The 27453-nt window shown below is 49.4% G+C and overlaps 1 protein-coding gene across 8 annotated transcripts in view; it reads right to left on the bottom strand.

The window, feature by feature from the left end:
* Nucleotides 1-27453, bottom strand: part of LRP4 (LDL receptor related protein 4) — a 507202-nt gene that overhangs the window by 170876 nt on the left and 308873 nt on the right. For all 8 annotated transcript variants that reach the window (XM_085646645.1, XM_085646639.1, XM_085646647.1 and 5 more), the window contains 3 exons: nucleotides 12213-12335; nucleotides 4585-4793; nucleotides 3247-3328 (listed from right to left, as the gene is read on the bottom strand). In XM_085646645.1, coding sequence (XP_085502771.1) covers nucleotides 3247-3328; nucleotides 4585-4793; nucleotides 12213-12335 — 414 coding nt within the window. The remainder of the gene's footprint in view (nucleotides 1-3246; nucleotides 3329-4584; nucleotides 4794-12212; nucleotides 12336-27453) is intronic.

Here is a 27453-nt window from a genome sequence, read left to right as displayed (position 1 = left end):
AGCTGTTCTCCAGGCCCTGAAACAAGCTGGATTAACGATCAAGGCCAGTAAATGCCAGATCGGGGAGGGGTCGGTAGTGTACCTTGGACACTTGGTGGGTAGGGGAGCGGTGCAGCCCCTCCAGGCGAAAATTGAGGCTATCATGGCCTGGGAACCCCCCAAGACTCAGACTGAGGTCCGAGCTTTTCTGGGCCTCACAGGATATTACCGCCGCTTCGTGAAGGGGTATGGGACCATTGTGGCCCCCCTCACGGAGCTTACGTCCAAGAAACAACCTCGACGGGTAGTCTGGACGGAGGCTTGCCAGCAGGCCTTTGTGAAACTGAAGCAAGCCATGTGCGAGGCCCCGGTCTTAAGGGCCCCAGATTTTTCCAAGGAGTTCATTGTCCAGACGGATGCATCGGAACATGGCATTGGGGCAGTGTTATCGCAACTCAATGAAGAGGGTCTGGATCAACCCGTGGTCTTCCTATCCCGGAGACTGCTTCCCAGGTAACAGAAGTGGAGTGCAATAGAGCGTGAAGCCTTTGCAGTGGTATGGGCTTTGAAGAAGTTGCGGCCATACCTGTTTGGCTCGCACTTCCTAGTTCAGACCGACCACAGACCCCTTCGTTGGCTGATGCAGATGAAGGGGGAGAATCCCAAGTTGCTAAGGTGGTCTATCTCCCTACAGGGAATGGACTTTCAGGTGGAACATCGGCCTGGAGTGGACCACGCCAATGCAGACGGTCTCTCAAGGTATTTCCGCCTTAGTGATGAGAACTCCCAAGGGGTTGGGTAGCTCTCCCCACTTTCAGCTGGGGGGACGCGTGTTAGACCTGTCAGCCCTTTGGGTGGTCCCTCCTTATTATTATTTATTTTGTCCCACTTCTGCCTCAAACCCTGTTATAATTTTTCCTTTTTGGGAACCACCAGACTTTTTAGTGTTGATGCAGGGTCAGGGAGCCATTTTCCCTACCCCTGGGACTTCTGTCTGAGGGCCTGAGACACAAAATGGTGGCCACCCATTGTCACCTGTGACATCATCAGAACCCACTGGAGATTTCTAGAACCTTCCGTAACATTCTGGAACCCTGTGACAGCGAGAGGCAGTTTTAGAATGTTGGGAGGCCATCTCAGAGTGGCAGTTGGCACCTGGCTGGAGAGGAGAGAGGACAGAGATTCAGAAGGAGGAAGGAGTGAGGCAGCAGGGGTGGAAACCAGTGCTTGGAGTGGGGTCCAGAAACCCACCCTTGATGCTAGTCCCTACTGACCAAGCCCAGCCTAGAGCCCTGTGTGGGACCAAGACCAGAAAAACCAACTTAAGGACCTGAACATTTGGAACAGGCCTTACAAAGGAAGAACAGCAAGTTCCTGACCTGTACAGCAGTGTCCTCCTGGAGTCCTGACGCCGAGAAGCCTGGAGACCTGGAGCCCGAGGTGGAGAAGTGGCGCTGACAGAAAGCAGACGTCGTACCCGGAGCCGCCAGAGGTCGAGAGAGGGCGCCGACAGAGGTCGTGGAGAGTCACCGGAGGTCGAGTAGGAAGTCACCTGAGGTCGAGGTGATGCGTCGACGGGGGAGTGAAGTCCGCCCTCCGGAGTCGCCGGAAACCAAGGTGAAGCGCGCAGGAGGTCGGGAGTGGAGGTCGCACTCCGGAGTCGCCCGAGGTCGAGGTGAAGCGCGCAGGAGGTCGGGAGTGGAGATCGCACTCCGGAGTCGCCGGAACCCGAGGTGGAGCCGACGGAGGTCGGGAGTGGAGGTCGCACTCCGGAGACACCCGGAAGCGGGGAGACCATGACCCTGTGACGCCGGAACACGACATCGAGCCAAGGCCGCCCCGCAACATCGATCCGGAGCCGCCTCACGGCACCGACCCGGCGTCAGGTAAAGCAGATCGACGCGACATCGAACCGAGGCCGCCCAGCGACATCAAACCGGAACCGCCAGACGGCATCGACACGGCGTCAAGTGGAACAGATCGACGCGACATCGAACCGGAACCGTCTCACGGCGTCGACTCGGCGCCAGCGGAGCCGATATTCGCAGAAGGGACAGTAAGTGGTAGCAAGGGCATCTGAGGCCCTGTGGTGCCCTAAAAGACCATTCTAGGGGCTAGAGGGGTGTTAGGACCAGCCTGTGAGTGCCAGGGGTGAACTGAGACTGGTGCAGTGACCTCTGTGAGGGGTTGTGTATTTTGGGAGAACCCGATCCTTAGGTTACCCTTATTCTACCTCAGCTTAGACCCCAGCCTTGACCACTCTAGGTGGGACATCCCCAGGCCACCCCAGTGACCACAAGCTGTACTTGGGCATAGTAAAACCAAACCACCTCATAAATGTGATCTGATTTGCAATTGTTATTGATTGCTTATATTATTTATTGAAGGCGTTTTATTTATTGTCTGACTGTATTTATTCCTGCATTGTATTTATTGTCTGACAGTATTTATTTGCCCTCTGTATTTATTGCACCTATATTTATTCCGTGATTATTTATGACCTGATCCTATTTATTGAAACCCCACTGTGGTATTATTTATTTGACCTGCTACTTTCAAGAAAAGTCTTATGGTATTGTATGTATGTTTTGAAACCTGCAACTAAGAGAAAATAAGATAAAGACAAACTACTTTCTTTCATAATTTTTACGGTGTAGTGTCGTTTTTGGAACGGATGAACGCATGGTTATTGTGAGGGTGTGACGTACGCTTAACACGGTGCCTGACCCCCAACCGCTCGAGCCAAGCTACCATTGTGCTGGGAACCTGGTGACTGCTAACCCGGTTGCCCGGTTTCCAACACAAGGCAAGAGACATCTAGGGTTCCACCTGTTTATGAAAAAGACAGAGCCTTTTACTTGTTGTGACTGTATGATGCCAAGTCTGGCCAAAGGCTGCTCTCTTAGGGATCACCTTGAGCTCAGGGTCTGTACTGGATTCTTTGTTCCTGTTGGGTCACTCCTACTCCAGGAAGCGATCACACCTGTCCAGTGTGCATGGAGGAGGCGGTCATGGTTCACCTTCAATTTACACTATTCTTCCAGCTCACAACCAGCCAAGGGTACAGATGACCCATGAACTGTTCAGTCCTCTGGTGACTGAGCCTACATAGCGTGTGAGTCTGAGGTGTACACCTTTGCATTCTCAACTCTCCCCTAATTTCCCCCATTCAAACCGCAGAGTGTCCTTTCGCCTGAGAAAACTCTCACTATACCCATAAGGTACCCTCCCCCGCTAAGAGTTCTGTATGTGGTGCCACCACTGTACCTGCGTCCGTCCAGTACAGCTTGTGTGTGACCCAGTCCATTGCCAGTCCAGCAGGGCTCTCGAGGCTGGTATCAACCACCACCTGACAAAAAAGCAAAGAGTAGAATGAGACACAGGGTGGGTTCCGAGGACTCACTCACACAGAGAGGACCTTTTCAGAGAAGAGAATCACAGCAAACAGCTGCGGACAGAAAGAGGATAGGCCCAGGGGAGGGACTCTCTGGACAGATGCACAACTGAGCCTCGATGGCGGAGACAAAGGGAGAGCCTTTTCAGAGCACAGACTCGTAGGAGAGGATGGGGTGTGACCAAGAGACAGGGGAAAGGACATTTAAAGAGAGCACATGCCTACAATCACAAAGTGGACAGGCTCACACAGGGAGGCGCCCTTTCCATAAAACACACAAACAACGCTAAATGGACACGTGCCATACAATGCTGCTTAGGCCCAATATAAAGCACAGAGGTGGACAGTCCGAGCAGCTTGTGTTATTATGTACTGCAAGGATTTAAACGTGTGTGAAACGTGAGGTGCCGGTGCTGGTCGGCAGAGTTTGCAATGATGGGCAGTGTGAGAAGTGTGTTGTTAGGTGCAGTGTGAGAGGCCGGTATCCTGAAGAGAGCGCCTGTGCTCAAGCAGACGATCACAGCTACCAACCATCACTGTCTGACTGCGGGATGTCATGCCCCACTAGTAAGCAATCCTGAGAACCCCAAGGACTGAACTAATGCACAGGTACAAGTCAATTCCGAGTTGATATTTTCAGGTTCAGTGTACATTGAATAATAAACGTACAACTGTTGTTAAGCAAGCCCTGTTCTCAGTTTACATTGAGTTTACAGCTTCCCACCCCACTGAAGTATCGAAATGCATGCAGGGTGTGCACAGCAGATGCATAAGCAACCATGTCTTCAGCACTGACACCATGAACCAGGTGCTGTGTGAATATACACAGAAAAACACGGCAGCTCAACGAGTTAGACTTAAAAAATACAACCATCTATAAAATGATCCCTAAACTAATTCAACCTGTTTTAGGTTTCTACATTCAGTCAAATGTGCATTGCACCGGCTCTTGCACACTTAGAGTAAGTAGACTATCCCAACCCCAGCCTCAGAACATCTAAGCACAAATGTTCGCATGGGTTTAGGAGCGTTCAAAAGTTTGGTATGGATAAACTGTAGGAATCTTTTATTCCTTAGGCTAGCCCTCGAACCCAGGCTTTGAGGCTGGTGGGGGGGCGGAGGAGTCAGATGCACAAAGGTAAGGTGCACAGGAGGGGTGTGTTTATGCACTGGCATGCATCCATGGGGTGCCCCCAGAGCGCCTGCTTTACCTGCTGCCCGCTGCCGTCCCAGCGGGCTCTGGTAATGGAGTCGGTGGTGATGTCGGTCCAATACACATAATCCTCCTTAGCATCCCAGTCCAGAGCCACAGCGCTGCGCACGTCGGACACGGGGATGACGTCATCTGAAAGGTCTTCAGTGTCAAAGCTGATCCGACGGATGTCCGTCCTTCGAGCAAAAAGCAGGAACTTGTCAAGACCTGATCAAAGGTCGAAAGGGCTCCTTTTAATTCCTCTACAGTTCAACAGTAAATCGCATCATTCACAGGGGCGCAGCTGCTGCAAGCGAGGTGGGAGGCCTTGCCTGCAGTCCTACCTGCACCGGGTGGGGTAGATTGGGGTCTTTGGGGCAGTTCATGTTCATACAGCGGTCTCACTCTATCAAATGGGGGTTTTAGGGACAGCGGGCGGTCCTGCCTTAGCATTAGTGCACCGAGGTCCGGTGTAGCCTTTTAGGGGCGGTTTCTGCTACAAACCACGACTGTGCTTCATCAGAAGCGGTTAGCACTAGACAGCGATAGAAGGGTAGATCAGGAGAATGGTACTTACCCAGTAAGCATCTGTTCTTGGCATGTAAAGTTGTAGATTCACATGCTTTGCATACTCCTGCCATCTAGTGTTGGGTCTGGATGTTTGCAAGTTGTTGTTCTTCGAAGAAGTCTTTCCAGTCACAAGGTAGGTGACTCCTCCTTTCGGTGATAGTGCACATGGGAATCGACTGCATTGTTAGATTGTTTTCCCGCAGAGGGTGAGAATGGAGTTAGTAAAGGTAGAATAGAGATCTCCATGTGTATGTATATAAAGTAAGAAAACTGCAACAGGTATAGGTACCCAGGGAGACAGGTGGGCTCATGTGAATCTACAGCTCTAAATGCCAAGAACAGATGCTTACTGCGTAAGTAACAATATCCGTTCGAGGCATGTGAGCTGTATATCACATGCTTTGCATAGACTATACAGTAGTAAACTCCCAAAGAGGTGGCTAACCTGTAGCCGTTGGAGTTGTTCGAAAAAGTGTTTTGAGTAAAGCCTGGCCTACATTTGCCTGTTGTCTCGCTAACACATCTACAAAATAGTGTTTGGTGAGTGTGTGCGGTGTAGACCACGTTGCTGCCTTACAGATGTCAGCTAGGGGAATATTGCCTAAGAAGGCCATAGTAGCCCCTATTTTGCGGGTGGAATGCGCTCTGGGGGTATTGGTATTGTCAAGGTTCTTTTCGCTTTCACATAACATGTTTGAATACATTTCACGATCCATCTTGCAACAACTGATTTAGAGATGGGATTGCCTTTGTGTGGTGTGGCGAAAAAGCAACAAAGAGCTGTTTTGTCTTACGAAATAATATAGTAGAGCTCTTCTAACATCTAGTGTGTAGCTCTTGTTCTGCTACAGAATCAGGTTGAGGAAAGAACACGGGTAACTCAACCGATTGATGTGAAAAGCAGCAACCACTTTGGGATTGGTTCGAAGAACCACTTTGTCTTTGTGAAGTTGAAAGAAAGGCTCTCGTATAGTTAGTGCCTGGAGTTCACCAACTCTCCTTAAGGAAGGGATTGCGATAAGAAAAGCAACCTTCCATGAGAGATGTTGTAGTTGACACGTGTGCATTGCTTCAAAAGGTGGACCCATTAGCCTCGTAAAGGACTATGTTCAAGTTCCACACTGGTGCAGGTGGAGCTCTTGGTGGTATTACTCTTTTTAGTCCTTCCATAAAGGCTTTAATCACTGGTACTCTGAATAGAGGGAAGCGTGGTCTGTTTTGTAAGTATGCAGCTACTGCTGCTAGATGTACGGAAATAGATGTATAGGCTAGTCCAGATTGCTGTAAGTGTAAGAGATAACAGATGATGCTTTGCACTGAAGCTTCAAGGGGATCGATATTGTTATTGTTACAGTATATAACAAATCGTTCTACTTCGCTGCATAACACGCCCTAGTAGTAGGTCTCCTAGCCTCCTTTGGGATGTTCATACAGTCTGGTGGTAACTGCAAATAAACAAACTCTAGGACTTCAGGAGTCAAATCGCCAGGTTGAGTTCCCTGGGATTTGGATGCCTGATTTCTACATTATTATTATTTTAAAATTTATATATAGGCTCAACAGCTACCAAAAAGGGTTTCCCGGCGCCCGTCCGAACAGCAAAAGAAAAGAGAAAATGACTTACTGATTGAAAAGCCAGGTTTTAAGTGACTTACGGAAGAGTATATAGTTAGTTTGGGTGCGGAGAGACAGAGGAAAGGCATTCCACAAAACAGGGCCCAAGTAGGTGAAGGAGCGGCCGCCCATAGGGGATAATCTAATGCTGGGCACCTGGAACTTAGCCTGGGTAGTAGACCAAAGAGTGCGTGAAGGCAGATAGGGGTGAGCTACATTTTGCAAATAAAGGGGAACCCGAGGATGAAGTTCCCACTCGTGGATTTGCCGCCTCGGTCTGCTGAGAAGGTTTGCAATCTGATTGTTTACTCCTGGAAGGTGTTCCGGCAGGAGATAAATCTTGTGGTGTATGGCCCATTTCCAAATAACTTGTGGAGAGAGTGTGTCCCCCTCTGCTTTTGTATATAGTACATAGCTGTCATGTTGTCTGTGCAGACTAAGATAGTTTTGCCTATTAGGTGAGTTCGAAAGGCTTTGAGCGCTAGAAACGCTGCTAGCAGCTCTAGGTGAGTTATATGGAGGCTCTTGTACTTTAGAGTCCATAATCTTTGGATTGTGTGACTTGGTAGGTGAGCGCCCCAACCAGTGAGCGATGCGTCTGCTGTTAGCACCGTCTGTGGAACAGGGTCATGAAAAGGCCGCCCTTTGGATACATTTTGTGGGTTCCACCACTGCAGAGAGCGATGGGTGCGGCCATCTCCCAACACTAGATCGGTCAACTGACCCTGCGACTGGTTCCACTGACTGGCTAAGCATTCTTGAAGGGGGCGCAAGTGAAGTCTTGTGTGGGGAACAATTGTAATGCAAGACACCATCATTCCTAGCAGTTGCATGAATACTTTTGCTGGTAATGATTGGCTGGGCTGAAATTGAGTGAGAAGGGACTGACTACTGTGAATCCTGGCTGTATTGGGAGGGGCTAGAGCTCTCTGAGCGTCTATTGCGGCTCCCAGATAAGTTTGTGTGCTGGAAGGCTATGGATGAGACTTCAACGCATTCACTGTGAAACCTAGTTGGTGAAGTAATTGAATAGGGGTTTGAGTGTGTTGGAGACACCTTTGGTAAGTGCTGGCTTTGATGAGCCAGTCGTCCAGGTATGGGAAGACGTGGATGTGTTGCCTTCTCAGATGTGCTGCGACTACTGCCAGGCATTTGGTAAATACCCTGGGAGCAGTGCTGACTCCAAACGGTAGTATTTGAATTGGTAATGATGACCCATTATCATGAATCTGAGGTATTTGCGATGAGCTTGGGGGGTGAATTGGAATGTGGAAATATGCGTCTTAAGTCAAGAGTAGACATTAAATCGCCCTACAAGGGAAGTGGGAGCACTTGTTGAAGTGTCACCATGTGGAAATGCTCTGAAAGTATGTAGAGGTTTTGTTCTCTGAGGTCTAGAATAGGTCTCAAGGAGCCGTCCTTTTTGGGGATGAGAAAGTACAGGGAGTACACGCCTGTCCCTTGATGTTGTAACGACACAGGTTCTATGGCTCCTTTGGACAGGAGCGATCGGACCTCTTGTTGAAGTAGATATAAATGTTCTGGTGACATTTTGTGAGAACGTGGTGGAATGTTTGGAGGATTGTCGGTAAGCTCCAGGCAATAACCCATTTGTCTGTGGTGATCGATTGCCAAATGGGGAGGAATTGTAGAAGACGTCCCCTGACAAGTGTTAAATGATCGGGGGGAAGTGTAGGCAAGTCACTGCTAGTTGGGGAGGGGGAATTACGTGGTGTAGAACCCCTGCCTCGACCTTTATTGCTGTTGCCTCTGAATCCTCCTCTAAAGAAGCCTCTTGTAGAGGAAGATTGATTGTTGCCCTTGTAGGAGGCGGCCATATTGTCTGAGGACATGGTTTTTGACCCTCCGCAGTAGAAGGAGCGATGAAAGGAGCCTCGATTAGAGGGAGACTGCAGAGCTCGCATGGACTTGGCTACTTCTGTGTCTTTTTTCATGTTTTCTAATGATTTATCGACTTCGGGCCCGAAGAGATGTTCCTTGTCAAAGGGAGTATTTCAAATAGACTGTTGGAATTTGGGTTTGAAACCTGAAATCCTCAACCATGCATGTCTCCTTAATAACACGCTAGTGTTGATCTCTCTAGCTGCGGTGTCTGTAGCATCGTAAGCGCATCTTATTGAGGAATTGGATACGAGTTTCCCTTCCTGGACTAAATCCTGGGCTTTTTGCTTTGTGCTCATCTGGGAGGTGTTGTAGCAGTTGCTCCATTTCGTCCCAATGTGCCCTCTATTATACCTGGCTAGCAGGGCCTGGGTGTTGGCAATGCACCAATGATTTGCTGCTTGGGCGGCTACTCTTTTTCCGGAGGTGTCTAATAGTTTTGACTCTCTGTATGGAGGGGAAGCATCCCCTGTAGTCTGTGAATTGGCCCGTTTACGGGCGTTAGAGACAACCAAGGAGTCTAGTGGTAATTGTCCTTTAATAAAGACTGGATCTGAGGGAGCAGGCTTGTATTTTTTTAATCAATTCTGGTGGTGAGAATGCGAGCCCGCACTGGATCTTTAAAGATATTATCGGCATGTCTCATCATACCTTTAAGCATAGCTAGAGTGTGGCTATCTAGTGCTACTGAGCGTTTCAAATAGGAAATCTTCCTCTAGAGATTCCTTGAGTAACTGTACCCCATGATATTCTGCAGCTCTTGCAAATAATTCTAAATATCCTTCATTGTCATCAGGAGGGCAGGCTTTGCAGGGTAAAGATCTGGTTCGCTATCTGTAGGTGAATCCATGTTATTATCTTTCCAGGGGTCTATTGGTAAAATATTGTCCCCCCCATCTCCATTATCATCATCATTATCCGGTGGTGGTGGTGGAGTTAGTTGGTGTAATCAGCAAATGCTGCAAGGGTGGAAAAGTTGGTGTAGGGGAACGTGGTGGGGGAGAAGGAGGGGAGGGGTAAGTACCTACATTCTTCCTCTTCAAAGGAATATGGTGGAGAGTGTCCTGTATCTGTGTTTCTATAATGTTCCTTCTGTTTTGGGTCCGATTTGGGTTTTGGGTTTTGGAGCATTGAAAATCGGATCCTGCAGCTTCGGAGGACCAGTTTTAGGTTTCGGCACGGAGGATTTCGGTGCCGAGATGGAATCTGATTTCGGCACGGAAGGTTTTGGTGCCAAAGGAGGTTTGGATTTTGGTTTCGGTTCGGTGCCAGACTTTGGCCGACTCGATCCTGAGCCGGAAGGCTTAGTGCCGTGTTTCAGTGCTGAGCCGGAGGGCGGGGTGTCTGAAACGTCTTCTTGGCGTTGACCGGGGCTCAAAGGCGGGGGTGGGACTGGAGCCTTTTGTTTCGGCTGAATTGGAGTTTGGGTCAAGAGACGTTCAGTACTCACGGGACGTTGACCTTCTGGCAAGTCTTCTTCCATCTTGGAGTCCAATTCCAGAATAGAGACAAATTCCTCTTGTTCTTCCTCGGGCCCCTGAACGTTGAATTCATGCTCGGATCATTCACCAATGTCCGGAGTGTATTCGATGTTTTGACACTGCATCTCGCGACGTCGAGCCCGACGATCACGGACCGTTCTCTTTGATCGGAACAATCTGCACGCGTCGCAGTCCTGTTTGTTGTGGTCCGGAGACAAGCACAATTTGCACACTTTGTGTGAGTCGGTGCGTGGATACTTGGCATGGCACCGAGGGCAGAATTTGAATGGAGTTGTTCTATTGACTGCGAGGTGGATCGATGTGGTTAGGCCGGACGGCCTTCCCGAAGATCTTTGATCGAAATAGAGGTTTTCCTTGATGGCTACGATACGCAGAGAAGTGGGAAACACATTTGAAACAATACCGACGGGGGTAGAGTTGATTGCGCACCGAGGGGAACCCGAAGAAACTGTTTCGAACCGGAGCACAGCAATACATGTCCGAAACCAATGGCGAAAAAAAACAATCTAACAATGGAGTCGATGCCCATGCGAACTATCACCGAAAGGAGGAGTCACCTTACCTCATGACTTGAAAGACTTCTTCGAAGAAAAACAACTTGCAAACATCCGGACCCAACACTAGATGGCAGGAGTATGCAAAGCATGAGTATCTACATCTTACATGCCTCGAACAAGGGTATTAGAGGCAGCCAGTACTTCATATCAAAGCCTTGCTCCACCAGGGGCAGAGTCAGTTTCTGAGGGCAGTTAGTGCCACCTACTAATCTTAATGCTCCACATGGGGTAGAGCAGGAGACTTTGGGTGGCTATGAATTCACACTGAAGCCTTACTTTGCGGGACTGGGTTGGGCACTTTTCCATGTTGGAGGATAGGGTGGCATTTGCAGGGGTAGTTAGTTCTACATCCCACTGGAATGAGGGGGGAATTACTGACAAGGTTAGTGCTTCATAAGCAGTTCATAGTCGATCTACGGAAGAGGAGGGCATCCCCAGCAGAGCTGGAAGACTGGGGTGTGGGGAGATCTATACAGTCGGGACAGACACTAGGACAGAGAGATCTCAAAGAAAAACAATTGTACACTAAGGTGGATGGGTCTGTGTGCCATGATGGAACTAACTGCACTAGTTACTGCCAGCCTGAGCTCAGTCTCTCTCCACCAGCTCCCTCTGCCAGCCTGAGCTCAGTTTCTCTCCACCAGCTCCCTCTGCCAGCCTGAGCTCAGTGTCCCTCCACCAGCTCACCCAATGCCAGCCTGAACTCAATCTCTCTCCACCAGCTCCCTCTGCCAGCCGGAGCTCAGTCTCTCTCCACCAGCTCCCTCTGCCAGCCTGAGCTCAGTCTCTCTCCACCAGCTCCCTCTGCCAGCCTGAGCTCAGTTTCTCTCCACCAGCTCCCTCTGCCAGCCTGAGCTCAGTCTCCCTCCACCAGCTCACCCAATGCCAGCCTGAACTCAATCTCTCTCCACCAGCTCCCTCTGCCAGCCGGAGCTCAGTCTCTCCCCACCAGCTCCCTCTGCCAGCCTGAGCTCAGTCTCTCTCCACCAGCTCCCTCTGCCAGCCTGAGCCAGTCTCCCTCCACCAGCTTACCTCCACCATCCCCAGCAGAGCCTCCTTCCGCCAACCCCAGCAGAACCTCCTTTCGCTAACCCCAGCAGAGCCTACTTCCGCCATCCCCAGAAGAGCCTACCTCAGTCATCCCCAGTGGAGCCTCCTTAAACAGTCCTGGCTGACCCTCCCTCAGCCAGCCCCAGTCACCCTCCCTCAGTCAGTCAGTCACAGCTGAGCTTCCCTCCCTTAGTCAGTTTGTCCCAGCAGAGCCTCCCTCAGTCAGTCAGTGCCAGCTAAGCCTCCCTCAGTCAGTCAGCCAGCCCCAGACCAGCCTCCCCTCCCTCAATCAGTCAGTCCCAGCTGAGCCGCCCTCAGTCAGTCAGACCCAGCTGAGCTTCCCTCCCTCCACCAGCCCCAGCCCAGCCTCCCTCCGCCAGTTCTAGATAAGTCCACCTCATCACCCGCAGATAGACGCTCTGTTGCCATTTGCTGTAGCCACAGAAACTTACTTTGTGCGCATGCGCGGCTGTTGATTTTGCGGAAGCCGGTGGGGCAGGCGCACGTGTGATTGCGCAGACTCGGAAGGCACAGATGGGTGCAGCCTCCATTATTGCTTCCACAGCGGTTCCTCCCTGCTCAGACAGCAAAGACACAAATACTTTGTGTTAGACAAGCAAGCATCAGCGCCGGTGTAAAAACAGCCCAAGCCTTCCTGTCGAAGGCGTCGGAGCAGAAGAGATCGTGATGTGCCTGTAACAATGGTTGTTCAGTCTGATACCCAATGCATGCAACAATGCCAGTTCAGGAGTTACTCAATACTGTTTCAGTTTTACTTCCCTTTGGACAAAAGCTCTAAGGCGTATATGTAGTCACGCCTGTGTGAGGACAAACTTCGCCCTGCAGTACCCTTTGCTGTGGCACCACATTCTTATTGTTGCTGATGTTGGCAGCCTAGGGCTTGATTTACGTCTTGGCGGACGGGTTACTCTGTCCCAACGATGGCTGATATCCCTTTTGCCGAACTAGAAATCCCATAGGATATAATGGAGTTTATATTTTTGTGGGCGGGCTATCTGTCACTGTTGTGATGGAGTAAACTGTCAGCCGAGATCTAAACAAGGCCCTTAGTGTGAGGGACTTTCACCGTTGCAATGCGCAGTCCGTGGTAATGGATAGTGCCTTGGTGTAGGAAGCTGACTCTGTATATACCATACCAAAGTGAGGTACCGTGTGCACAGAGTCCAGTGGAACCCCAAAGCGAGGCAGAGGTAAAGTTAGGTAGCACCTCACTCTCTATTTGTGGTAGTGTGGTCTAGCAGTAAGGCTTTATCAGAGGACAGTGTTAAGCATTTGATGTACAGACTCAGTCAGCAAATTAATTCACACACTCAAGAACTGAACTCTAGGCCAATGTGTTTGCATAAAAATATTATTTTAGTTATTTTATTTTCTAGAACCAAGCAAGCCTGGCAGGTAAGCAATAAATACTTTACAGTAGTAATGCCATTTGTAAACCGTTTGGATTTGTAATAGTATATGTACTTTGTTTTGACTTACAGGATGGTTGCAGAGAAATGCAATACTTTGTAAATACAGTACATAGACTTGAATGGGCTTTTAAGTAAAACACCAGGTAAGTTACTTTTTAGATTACTCTTCTTACACAGAGTAGTATACCTGGATACTAATCTAGGACATTTCCTGTAAACAGGTAAGTAAAATCGTTTTGGTTAAATAGTACAATTTTAAAGAATTTGTTTCGGTTTTCAAATTCCACACTTAGAAACTTTTCCAAGAAAAACAGTCAATGTTATTCTAAAGAGGAAAATAGTGTTATTGGTTTTGAGGTAAGTATATGGTAGTGGGAGTTGAGGTTCTGGGGGTAGACTCAGGAGTCCCCCAGGATCAAGGATGCACTCTAGTTACACCCTCAACGGCACTAGGATGGCCGGGTGCAGAGTGCTGAGGCCCAATGTTATCCAATGGGGGATAGGGCGCCTCTGTTTGGTGGCTGCTGGCGAGCAGGCCACTTGCTTATGGGAGCCAAGCTCCTGGTGTTTGACTCAGGGTAAAGGGGGATCCGGTTTAGCACAAATTGCACCCACAGCGGCACAGGGGCGGATGGGTGCAGGGTGTTGTTTTGGCGTCAGGAGTCCTCATCCTCAGCTCCACCCCCTTGGCCTGGGACGACTCCTGGTGGCCGACAGCACTGGGAACAGCTCCAATACCCACCGACCACGCACGCAACCTAGGGTTCATTCTCGACTCTACTCTCTCCATGACGAAGCAGGTCAACACCCTCCGCATGCTCCGCAAGATCTACAGGTGGATCCCCACCGAAACAAGAAGAACGGTCACCCAGGCCCTCGTCAGCAGCAGGTTGGACTACGGAAACGCCCTCTACACAGGCGCCTCGGCCAAACTCCTGAAACGACTTCAACGCATCCAAAATGCCTCTGCACGCCTGATCCTCGACATCCCTCGCCGCATCCACATCACACCCCACCTGAGAGACCTGCACTGGCTCCCCGTCAACAAGAGGATCACCTTCAAGCTCCTCACCCATGCACATAAGGCACTCCACAACACCGGACCAGCGTATCTCAACAGACGACTCAGCTTCTACACCCCCAACTGCCAGCTCCGCTCCGCCGACCTCGCCCTCGCCACAGTCCCCCGCATTCGAAGATCGACCTCCGGCGGCAGATCGTTCTTCCACCTCGCCGCCAAGACATGGAACACCCTCCCCATCCTCCTACGTCAGACCCAGGACCTGCTAACCTTCAGGAGACTCCTCAAGACCTGACTATTCGAGCAGTAGCAGCATCCACCCTCCCGCCCCCCAGCGCCTTGAGACCCTCACGGGTAAGTAGTACGCTTTACAAATGTTCTGATTGATTGATTGAATAGGGATTTTCGGTTTTGGTTTTCAGCTGCAGGCTCGGACCAGGAAGACTTCCGGGAGGAACCGATAACTGGGCAGGTAAGTTGGAGGGCTCTGGGACGTAGGTGCACCTCGGGTTTCCTTCTCCAGGGTGCAGGGCGGCTGAATGCAGGGGTGTCTTTTGAGGTTGGATTTCACCTTAGTGGGCCACTCGCGGTTGGGGGGTCTACATGCAGAGGCTGCAGGTGTCAACCCACAGTGGACTCGGACTCCGGAGTGCTGGGGACCCACGCTGGGACCGGTGGGCCACTCGAAATCGGGCAGTAGGCGACAGGTGCAGTGGTTGTTCCAGGCCTCACAGGAGATCCAATCTTTGTTGAAGGCAGTCAGTCCTCCCAGGGGTTCTGGAGGTCACTGGCTGCAGGACAAGACGATTTTTGGCACAGGATCTCTGGAAACTGTAGATGGGCTGGTAGGGCTGGGGCCAAGTCAGTTGTTTACTGCAGTCTCCTCTGCTGGGCGTCTTCTTTCATCCTTTTTCTTCTTAGGTTGCGGGAATATGAGTTCTTGATTCAGGGCTGCCCCCTCAAGACTGTATTTAGGGGGTGTTTTAGGGGTTTCGCGGCAAGTAGCCAATGGGCTACCGACCTTAGGGTGACTACACCCTTGGTGTGCTCACCCCATGTAGGAGGGTGAGCACTATCCCTAATCCTGATTGGGCAGTGCCTGCCATCTGCAAGATGGCGGGCACTGAAGAGTGGGCTTCACCTAGCCTCACCACTTGAGGGGTGCAGTTGGCAGAGGTGGACATACCTTCTGGGCTGGCTAGTTTTTCCAGCCTGTCTTCCCATCGAAAAGGAGGGGAGACAGGAAGGGGGCCTGCTCCTGACAGCAGGAGAGGCTGGGGGTTGCATTACAAAGGCTGCCAGGCCTTTGAAGATCCCCTGCCACAGATGGCTCTTCCTGGCCTGGGGGAGGTGTGAACACCTCCGCTCAGGAAAGGCTTTGTTTCTCGGCTCAGGGAGCGAAGGCCTCCACCCTCGGGGTCCAGAAACATGTCTCGTGATGGCGGCTGGTGTGTACCAGTCAGGGAACCCACCAGAGGCTGGTCGTTTTTCAGGGGACATCTCTAAGATTCCCTCTGTGTGCATTTTTCATTTAATCTCACGCTGGCATCAATGTGGGTTTAATGTGCTGAGAAGTTTGATACCAAACTTCTCAGTTTTCAGTGTAGCCATTATTGTGCTGTGGAGTTCGTAATGACAAGCTCCCAGCACCATGTACTCTTAATGGCAGCACTGCACTTACAATGTCTAAGAATGGATTTAGACACTGTAGGGGTACAGGGCTCATGCACCTGTACCCTCACCACTGGCATAAGGCACCCAGCTAGAGGGGTGACTGATCTATGCCAGGGGAGTGGGTTGTCGGCATGGCGCACAGGGATGTGTGCCATGTCGACTTTTCACTTTGTTCTGCACCAAAACACACTGCCTGCAAAGGCAGTGTGTGTGTGTAAAGGTACAGGGCCTCTAAGGGGGACACAATGAGTGCTGCAGCCCTTAGAGGTCTTCCCTGATCACTGCCCTGGGTACCTGTGGTACCAATTACCAGGGGCTGACCGGTGGCTAGAGATGCCAATTGGGTTAATTTTGGGGAAAGAACACAGGCCCTGATTGGCAGGGACACGGGGCACATAAAGTGCATCAGTAGTATGGCAAAAAGTGTGGGGTGGGGCTTATTGCAACAGAAACCCACTTTCCTACACTTGGTGAGCACTGTTCTCAGTCACTGGTGTCTCAGGCCACTAAAGCTACTGCATTCCAACTGGATGGGCAAGCTACTCCCTTTCATTAACTGCCTCGCAGCCTAGTGAGGACACACAGTCATGGTTTACTTCAAGAGGAGTGGGGTTAAGAAGCTCAGACACAGTATGCCAGTAAATAACACTTAGTAACTTCAATATTCCACCAGTCGTATATCTAAAAAAATGAACTGGACTTCTATTTATAGTTATTTAAAAAAGAGCCAGAATAATATACGGAGTGATCTTAGAGATGCTCCCTGAAAAACGATCTAACTCTAGTGTCCCGGCTGAGTGACTGCTTCCCAGCTGCTACCACCAGACATGTTTCTGGTCCCCTGGGTCGAGAGCCTCCCACTCTCGGGGTCCTGAAACAAAGCACATCCTGGGACGAGGTGCCAAGCCTCCTCCCCCCAGGATTGGCAGGGCCCACGAAGGGGAAGCTTCAAAGGCTCGCCGCATTTGTGAGCTGACCCAGCCATCTGCTGCTCCCCGAAACTGGCCCCCACCAGTTCTGACCCCCACTTTGTAGGGAGAATCGGAGGGAAAACCAAGATAGGAGAGGTGTGCCCACCTTTGCCAACCCCACCCCTCAGGTGGGGGAGGTGAGGTGAACCACAACTCTCAGTCCACGCCATCTTGAAGATGGGGAGACCCAGCCAACCAATGAATGAATGAGCGTACTTGTAAAGCACACAGCTTCTCAACCAGAGTGTCCCGGCGCTGGTAATAACATAACAGGACCCATAAGCAAGTCTAGCCCTGAAAGAGCCAGGTTTTAAGGTGTTTTTTAAAGGTTGTCAAGTCAGTTATGGCTCTCAGAGCGGCTGGTATTTGGTTCCACACATGAGCTCCCAAAAGCCCAAAAGATCGGCTCTCCCATATGGGCGAGGCGTACTCTGGGGATGCGAGTGAGATCCAAGGAGGATCTCAAGGATCTGGCTGGTATGTAGTGGCTAATGTAGTGGCTAACTCGCCTAGTGAGATAGCCAGCCCCCTTACCATGGAGGGCTTTGAAGAACGTTACCAGAGTCTTAAACGTAATCCTTTCTTTTACTGGTAGCCAATGTAGTACTTTGAGAAGAGGGGCCATGTGCGTCCTGGGCTTCAACCTAAGGATCAGCCTGGCTGCGGCATTTTGGATGACTTAAAGTCGCTGAAGGAGGTAACCAGGCAGACGCAGGTACAAAATATTAGCGTAGTCCAGTCTAGAAGTCACCAAAGCTTGGACCACTGGTTTCCTGGTATTGAGTGAAAGAAGCAGGAGGAATTTTCTTAACATGCACAGCACGCCAGAGCAGTTGCCCACTAAGACCTGAACTTGGGGTCTCATAGAGAGAGCACGATTGATGTGGATGCCAAGGTTTTTTACCGTGGTTTGGGCTGAGAGGGGGGACAACTCCTCAGGCCACCAATGACTCCAGTTGCTCACAGAAGGCAAGCCAAAGAAGACAATTTCTGATTTTTGGGGATTGCATTTAAGTTGGTTTGCCTTGAGCCAATTGAACACCTTTGTGGGACAAGATCTAATTTAATCCCCATCAAAGTCCTCTCCCTTGTCGCAGGAGAAAATCAGCTGCGTGTTGTCAGCATATGAGATTAACTTGGCCCCACAGGCCTCAGACAGGGGTGCAAGGGGGGACATGTAGGCATTAAAAAGAGTTGGGCTGAGGATGGAGCCCTGAGGGACTCCTACTTTCATGCTGGGCATGGGGGAAGCAAAAGGGGGCATCCAGATTTCCTGGTTTCTATCCTTAAGGAAAGAAGTGATCCACGCAAGTGCTGATCCACCGATGCCAATATCCCTTAGCCTTTGCAAAACTCTATCATGTGGGACCGTGTCGAAGGCCACCGACAGATCCAACAATATAAGGATAGCTCTGGCCCATGGTCAAGCTTTTCCTTTAGGTGCTCCGTAACTTCCAACAGAGCCGTCCCCGTACTGTCATTGGCCATAAAGCCATTTGAGTCATATGCAGGAGATTGTGGTTTTCTGCATAATCGGAGATAGATTCAGGGCTGCCCCCTCAAGACTGTATTTAGGGGATGTTCTTAACATGCCATTTAACTTAGTGACATTATGCGCGTTAAAAATGGCCACTGCTCTACTTTCGTGCCTATCAGGATTAATACTTAGAGCGTAGTCGCTTCTCGGGATTGATAATGATACATAGGAGGATTTTCACATAATAGGTGCGACTTTATGTTCTAAGAAACACGCGGTGTCCAGAACGAGCTGGGGAAACCGAACGGCAACACTAACTATAAATGTGAACGAGTAAACACTTAGTATTAACGCAACGGCCACTGTCAGACTGTAACATTAAATTCATACTTTTTTCAGAATACTTAATTAAGGTTATACGCGCGCTATTCATTTTCTCTTCGCAAATGACATGTACGGGGCATTTAGTGAATACTGGTTTCTACCATATACTTTTTTCAGAGGGGACGGATCCTGGTCCTATTTGTCGTTATAAATATCACAGCAACGGAAAACGCAGATAGTGTCTAACTTGAGGCACTTCGTGTGAAACACACTTGACCGACTTGTTGAGATTAGGTAAGCAACACTTAATGCGTAAATAGACGACGCAGTAGATATCATGACAGCAACATTGCAAACATTTACATACAGTTATATCTTATTCACAGACTTTGTTCCGAGTGATATACATTGAATACGAATGAGACATTGAACCTTACAAGGTGAGACGTTATCACCTTGTATAGTATTACCCGGAGCACTTTACGGGTTATTCTTCTTTTTTTTTTTTTCTTCCTTGGCACTTGACATGGGCACGCCTATTAACACTCACCGTTCATATCAATTGCACGTGTATGATTAACTTGGGGAGTTCAAGAATACAGGACTAAGTTACTCTGTGGTCTTTTGTATACTCACGTTCTGTCCACTTGGGGAGTCTTCCGGCATCTATCTCTCTACAAATCACTCGATCTAGGGGATGACACTTTTGGGGGGCACTTTCCCTTGGAGCCGTGCTTTTAACTTTTTGGACCTTGAGACAGGTCTCTGCTTTTGTCTTTATTTAAAAAAAATAATGGATTTGCTTTGTACTTGCATGCACGGTGCAACATAGATCAAAATACTGGTTACATATTTGTTTATACAGAGTATTAGATACTATGTTTTTCTCTTTTCTTGTATGTATGCAGCCTTGAGAAAGCCCGTTGGGCGAAACGCGCGTCGGCTGCGCTGTGAAAATTGGACATCTGTATGATTACCAATGAATAAATACAACATATCCAGTTATATCAAGAACGGATATCGATTGTTTTCTTTGAATGAAATTTACAACTAATGGACTATACCCGGCAGAAAAGATTGAGTTAGGGGTGTATGTTACTTTTGGGGTGTGCTGCATTGCCTTCTTAACAAATTTTAACATCTTTGGAATCCTGTATTCTCTGAGATGACTATTACTCTTAGTGGATGAGTATGTGGCGATTTGCTAGCACCCAATATGACTGTCATGATTAATTCATTGCATTATAGCGTATACTGTACGATGTGCAGGTCCTTATAGCATATTCACTGAAAACTATATTTATACAACTCTTCTTGGCCTCTTTAACCTGCAGATAATGGGATTTTAGAGCTGCCTAATAAACCAGTTTATCCTCAGGTTTAGAGTGTTTACGCTACTTTCTAAGCATTTGCATTCGCTTTTGCTAGCTCTCAAAGACTTGTTGAACCAAGGGGTGGAAAAACTAGCCCTCCTGGAGGTGCGGGAGGTCAGAGGGGCTACGGCATCAACATTCGTCCTGAGCCAGGATTCTAGGGCGAGGGTATCTACTTCGGGGTTTCCGAGCAGTGGAGGAGCTGATGCTCCTGGAGCATCCTCCAAGGGAGGAGAGATATTTTGTGTAGGGCTCTGTATTTGTATTCTGCCCTTTTCAGCGCGGGAGAGATATCTGCCCCTGTGCTAGGTTTCCTGAAATTAATGAGGAAGTGGTCTGACCAGATGATGGTGGACGGTGGGGCCTTCTTCAGTTCTACATTACAAAAATCTGATCAAGGGTGTGGCCCAGGTTGTGCGTGGAAAAGGAGATAAAAGGGGCAAGACTGCATGCTGCCATTACTTCGGACAATGAAATAACACGTGGATCCATTGGTTTGACCATATGCAAGTTAAAATCACCTAGGATGAGAAGGTGGTTATATCTAAGAGAAAGAGGGGCAATAACTTCATTAAGGGACTTCCTCGTGGTTTTGGGCCACTCAAACTCGGGCCGTGGGCGTCGGGTACAGAGTGGTGCAGACTCGTGGGTTTGGCCAGATCCAGAGTCTGGTTCTTTGAGCAAGTCCAGTGCTCACGAGAGAACATTTCTTTGTTAGGAAGGCAGGGCAGGTCCTCCGGGTTCTGGGGGGCTGCTATCAGCAGGATATGCCGGAATCTTCTCAGCACCAGACTTGCTCAAAGAACCAGACTCTGGATCCGGACAAATCTGTGAGCCTGCACCACTCTGCACCCGAAGCCCACGGCCCAAGCTCGAGTGACTCAAAACCACGAGGAGGTCTCTGGGGCCACCTGAAACCACGAGGAAGTCTCCCCAGCGATCCTGACCTGGGATCTCGTGATGCCTGACCTACCTCAAGCCTCCCGACGATGCCTGCAGCCTCTATCGGGAGGGTCCCCACAACAGCGACCGGAGCCGGTAAGGAAAACCCAATGCCAAAAGACACCCCTGCACCCGACACCCCAAGGCCTTAGGTGGCCCAACCAACAGTGTCCTGGCATCACCCTACATACCAACTTACCTCTCCGACTGCTGGTCACCTCCAGAAGATCTTCGTCGCAGAGTTTGCGTGTTTGTTCTGACTGGAGCTTCCCCGTTGAAACCAACAGGGCCCCCGACGTCAAACGAGCACCCTGCACCCGGCCGCCCCTGTGTCGCTGTGGGTGCACCTTGTATGCTAACTTGGATCCCCCTTTGCCCTGTGCTTAACCCTAGGAGCTTTGCTCCCTCATCCTTCTGGCCAAGCAGGCCCATAAGCCACATAGGCTAACATTGTGCCTCAGCACTTTGAACCCCGCCGCCCTAGTGCCGCTCAGGGAGCCTTTTGAGTGCATCCTTGACCCTGGGGGAACCCTTGTCCTAACCCCAGAAACTCAACTCTCAAGACCAAGAATCTTTTCAGAGAAAAATGGGGTTAAGTGTTGACGGTGTTTTGTATGGAAACCTAAAAAAATGTGATTTGATAAAAACTGTTTTACTCACCTTTTATCTAGGAAATATCCCAGTGTGATATCTAGGCATATCACATTGAGTAGAAAAAGTAATCTGAAAAATGTACTCTAAAAAGTAATTCAAAAGTAATTTCAACTGTATTTGAATCGTTGCACAAACCTGCAACAAAAGTCCTTCCCATCCAGCTTGCTTATTTATTTATTTTATTTATTTATAGATTTATAGATTTGGTCCAGGCCCGCCTCGGATTTTGGGAAGAGATTAGGCGGTTGTGAGGTTACTAACCTCATGCTGGGCGGTGTGCATTGTCACTGCTGCCCCCGCCAATAGGAATCCTGATCTCTGGGGCTGAAGCGGTTAGGGGACCGGTGCTTTTTTGGACTTGCAAGCAGGAAATTGGATTTTAAACTGCACGCATCATACCCTGCACCCCCGCACAATCACATGGTGTTAATTTCACCCCCTTGCACCACCTACCTGGATTCAGAACAATGGATTCTGGGTGTTGGAGTTCAATCAAGTATCGTGAACTCAAACAGGTGAGCGGACCATTAGGGGGCAGAGCAGGCTTGAACCAACACAAAGGAGGCAGGACTCACTAACATCTTGATGCAAACCTCCTGGACACCTGGGCGCTGACGAAGGCTAAATGAAAAGCCAAAATGCATTCGCCAATTACAAATTCAATAAAGTGCTTCCAAATGTTCCTCCCCTGTGTGGCCTCTGCTCTCTCTCAGGAAGGAGTTTGCTAGATTTATAAAGTGTGTAGCTACCCAACAGGGTCTCCCGGCGCTGGACAAGTGGAGGCAGGGCCATGCAGGTGTTAGGCCACAGGCAGGAATAGAAGTCAGGCCAGGTCGCTGAAAAGCAGTCTTTAAGCGCTTACAGAAAGCTAATAGTGAGTGACACTTCAAAAGATAGATGGGGACAGCGTTCCAGAGCTTGAGGCCCAAGAAAGAAGAGGAGCGGCCCCTCAAACGAACAAGACGAAACCTGGGGACTGAAAACAGTGAGAGGCTGGAGGATCTCAACTGTCGAGCCGGCACATAAGATGTTACCAATCTTTGAATACAGGAGGGAGCAAGACCACATTTGACCCGAAGCATGTAACATAGGGCCTTAAATTCAATGCGCTTATTGCCTTTAAGCCAATGGAGTTGGTGGAGCAGAGGAGACGCAGAGGCGCACCTAGGCAGATGGAAAAAAAGAAATACAGCTCCATTCTGAATGACCTGCAACCGGTGGACTGAGGCTTTGTCCGCACCCAAATACAGCACATTGTCATAGTCTAGCCTGGATAACACCAGAGCCTGCGGAACCGTTCTCCGAGCTGCCGATGGAATTAGCCAAAGGATTTTTTAAATTCATCTAAGAACAGCAAAGCAGGATGCCATAACCCTGGACACTCGAGGTTTAAGGGAAAGATTCTTATCAATAAAAAACCCAGGTTTTTAACTTTGGAGACAGAGGCAGGCAAGAGGCCCAGAGTGTCCGGCCAATGTTTGATGCTCCAAAATTCAGGGTTATTACCCATACAAGCACCTCAGTTTTAGTCCCGTTTAGCTTCAGGACATTACTGGTTATCCACGAGGAGACATTACTCAAGCCAAGCTGAAGCTGGGAGGGCTCTTGGTGCTGGGCGGAGGGAAGTGAAAAGACAATCTGAGTATCGTCGGCAGAAGAAAAGATAGTCGATCCCGACTTCTCAGCAATGTCAGCCAGAAGGAGAACATATAGGTTAAAAAGCAAAGGGCTCAAAAAGAGCCCTGCGGCACACCAGAGGTTAAAGCTAGTGTGTTAGATCTTACTTCATTAGAAAAAGACATGGAAGGTACGGTCTTTTAAAAAGGAGATGAACCAATTTAGAGCCAGACCCACAATGCCGGTGGCTTCGAGACGGTCATGGAATGTGACACCGGGTCGAAAGCTGCACTTAGATCCAGCAGGATGAGGGCGGAAGTACCACCGGAGTTAAGTTGTTGCCTGAGATGCTCAGTGACCCCGAGAAGAGCAGACTCGGTACTATGACCAGGTCTAAAGCCAGACTGGGAGGGGTGCAGCACATTACGAACTGTGACGAAAGAGGAAAGTTGAATATTGATCTGCTGTTCCAACATTTTAGAGAACACAGGCAAGAGGGAAATAGGGCGAAAATATGACCAACAGACAGGGTCAAGAGCTTCCTTTTTTAGTAGAGGAAGGAGAAGTGCATGGTTCCACCTCTGAGGTACCAAACCTGTACTTAAAGATGTATTGAGCAAGTTAAGGATCACAGAGAGGGCAGGCTCATCCAAGAGCTTGGGTTTAGATGGGGGGGGGGGATCAGGAGGTGAACCAGACTTAACGGAGTTCAACAACAGCTTCAGGGAAGGCATGTACAAAGGAAGCCATGAACTGATCTGTGAGGAATCCCCAGATACAAGAACCTGGGCTAAGAATTCAGGGGGCCCTACAGCTGGGTTGACAGGAAAGGAATATGCTACTTACCAGTATGCATCTGTTCTTGGCATGTAGAGCTGCAGAGTTGTACACTTAGCATAGATCGCCATCTGGTGTTGGGCCCGGATGTTTGCAGTTTGTTTTTCTTCTTGGACAGTCTTTGGAAGTCACGAGTTTGGTGACTCCTCCTTCGGTCCGTACTGCGCATGGGCTTCGGCTTCATCCTCAGATTGTTTTTCGCCAACAGGGAAATGATGGAGCGTAGTAATAACAGTGAGAAACCCATGTGTTGTATCTAAATAAGATGTACTGGAACGGATACAGGTAGCCGGGGAGGCGGGTGGGCGTGCACAACTCTGCAGCTCTACATGCCAAGAACAGATGCATACTGGTAAGTAGCATATTCCGTTCGAGGCATATGAGCTGCAGATTGTACACTTAGCATAGATTATATAGCAGTACCCAACCTTAGCGGCGACCACCGGTATCCGTTGCAGCTGTTTGAAAAAGTGTCTTTAGTACAGCCTGGCCCACCCTAGCTTGCTGCTTGGAATGCACATCTACACAATAGTGTTTTGTGAAGGTGTGCGGTGTAGACCATGTGGCTGCTTTGCAGATGTCATCTAAGGGTATATTCCCTAGAAAAGCCATAGAAGCCCCTAACTTTCTTGTAGAGTGGGCTTTCGGAGGAACAGATAATGTTCTCTTTGCCTTTTGATAGCAAATTTGTATGCATTTTACAATCCACCTAGCTATCCCTGATTTAGAAATGGGGTTGCCTTTATGTGGTGGAGAGAAGGAAACGAACAATTGTTTAGTCTTCCTGAAGGGTTGCGTTCTTTGTATGTAGTATAGCAACGCCCTTTTCACATCAAGTGTGTGTAGGGCCCTTTCTGCAACAGATTGGGGTTGCGAAAAGAAGACAGGTAATTCCACTGATTGATTGAGGTGGAAGGGGGAAATGACTTTGGGCAGAAACTTCGGATTTGTGCGAAGTATGACCTTGCTGTGATGCATTTGTATGTAGGGTTCCTGTATGGTGAACGCTTGTATTTCACCAACCCTTCTAAGGGAAGTGATAGCTACAAGGAAAGCTGTTTTCCAGGTGAGAAACTGTAGCTCACATTTGTGCATTGGTTCGAAGGGCGGACCCATTAGTCGTGTAAGAACTAAATTTAGATTCCATACAGGGGAAGGTGGTGCCCTGGGAGGAATTACTCGTTTAAGGCCTTCCATGAAGGCTTTAATAGCGGGCACTCTGAAGAGTGATAAATGCTGTCTGTTTTGTAGATAGGCAGCGATCGCTGCTAGGTGTAGGCGTATGGATGAATATGCCAGGTTACACCTGTGAAGATGGAGCAGATAGCATATGATGTGTTGTATGGATGCATCTAGAGGGTTGATTGTATTGTTACGGCAGTAAATTACAAATCTTTTCCACTTTGCGGCATAGCATGCTCTAGTGGTAGGACGTCTGGCTTCCATGATGATGTTCATGCAATCAGGGGGAAGGTTAAGGTATCCGAATTCTAGGATTTCAGGAGCCAGATCGCCAGGTTGAGCTGAGCTGGGTCCGGGTGCCTGATTTCTCCATGGTTCTGGGTTAGGAGGCATGGGGATAGATGTAGTTTTTGATGTGGTACCACTGACAGTTGTAGTAGCGTGGTGTACCACGGCTGCCTGGCCCACGTCGGAGCTACCAGAATGAGTGTGAGGGAGTGCTGTTGTAGCTTCCTGACCACTAATGGAATTAGTGGGAGAGGTGGAAAGGCGTATGCAAATCTGCCTGACCAGTTCATCCATATCGCATTGCCCTTGGACAATGGGTGTGGGTATCTGGCGGCGAAGCTTGGGCATTTTTTGTTTTCGTGGGTGGCGAAGAGGTCTATCTGAGGATGCCCCCACTGTTGGAAGAATGGGTGAAGAACTTGTGGATGCAGTTCCCATTCGTGTAGTTGTTGTGTTTGTCTGCTGAGCAGATCTGCCATGGTGTTTTGCACGCCTGGAACGTGCTGTGCCAGGAGAAAGACGTTTTGGGGAATTGCCCATCTCCATATGCTCTGGGCTAAGCGGGAGAGCTGGGGAGAGTGTGTCCCCCCCTGTTTTTGTATATAATACATCGCAGTCATATTGTCTGTGCGAATGAGGACTGCTTTGCCCGAAATCTGTTTTTGGAAAGATTTTAGGGCTAGAAAGATCGCCAAGAGCTCCAGATGGTTGATGTGGAGCGATTTTTGCTGTGGCGTCCATAGACCTTGCATGGTGAGGTGTAGGAGGTGCGCTCCCCAGCCGGAGAGCGATGCGTCCGCTGTTAGAGTCACCTGAGGAACCGGGTCCAGGAACGGCCGCCCTTTGGAAAGGTTTGTGGTGTTCCACCACTGCAGAGAGTGATGTGTGCGGCCGTCCACCAACACCAGATCCGTCAGCTGACCCTGGGCCTGGTTCCACTGTTGTGCTAGGCACTCTTGAAGTGGACGCATGTGGAGTCTTGCATGGGGCACTATGAAGATGCAAGACGCCATCATTCCTATGAGCTTCATAAACACTCTTGCTGGAAGAGAGTGTTGAGGAAGGAATGTTTTGCGTAAGGCTTGAATGCTTGTGATTCTGGCTGAGTTTGGATAGGCAATACCCTTGGAGGTGTCTATAGTGGCCCCGAGATATTGCTTTGTGTGAGATGGTATGAGGTGGGACTTTTGGTAGTTCACCGTGAAGCCTAGCTGGTGGAGCAGTTGGATGGTGCTGTTTGTATGTTGCACACATTGGTCGTAGGACGCGGCTTTTATAAGCCAGTCGTCTAGGTAAGGGAAGACGTGAATGTGTTGACGTCTGAGGTGTGCTGCTACTACTGCTAGGCATTTGATAAACACCCGTGGTGCGGTGGTGACCCCGAAGGGGAGAACCGTGAATTGGTAATGTTGCCCGTCCACCACGAACCTGAGGTATTTCCTGTGAGAGGGGTGTATTGGAATGTGAAAGTATGCGTCTTTCAGATCCAAGGTTGTGAGAAAGTCTCCCTGGCAGAGGAGTGGGAGGACTTGCTGTAGGGTGACCATGTGAAAATGGTCTGAATGTATGTAGGCATTTAGAGGCCGGAGGTCGAGAATGGGTCTGAGGGTCCCGTCTTTCTTTGGTATTAAGAAATATAGGGAGTAGACCCCTTGATTTTGTTGATTGACGGGGACCTGCTCTATAGCGTGTTTTGGGAGTAGTGAGAGTACCTCTTGTTTGAGCAGTGTGGAATGTTCTTGAGACATTGGACGGTGCCTTGGTGGGATATTGGGTGGGGTAGATGTTAGTTCGAGACAGTACCCTGACCGAATGATTTGGGTCACCCATTTGTCCGATGTTATGGACTCCCATACGTGGATAAAGTTTTGTAGTCTGCCCCCGACCAGAGTGGAATGGT

The sequence above is a fragment of the Triturus cristatus genome, chromosome 3_1 (assembly GCF_964204655.1).
Source record: "Triturus cristatus chromosome 3_1, aTriCri1.1, whole genome shotgun sequence".
Taxonomy (NCBI): Eukaryota; Metazoa; Chordata; class Amphibia; order Caudata; family Salamandridae; genus Triturus; species Triturus cristatus.
The sequence above is the reverse complement of the archived record's forward strand: the minus strand, read 5'-3'. Positions and strand labels throughout refer to the sequence as shown.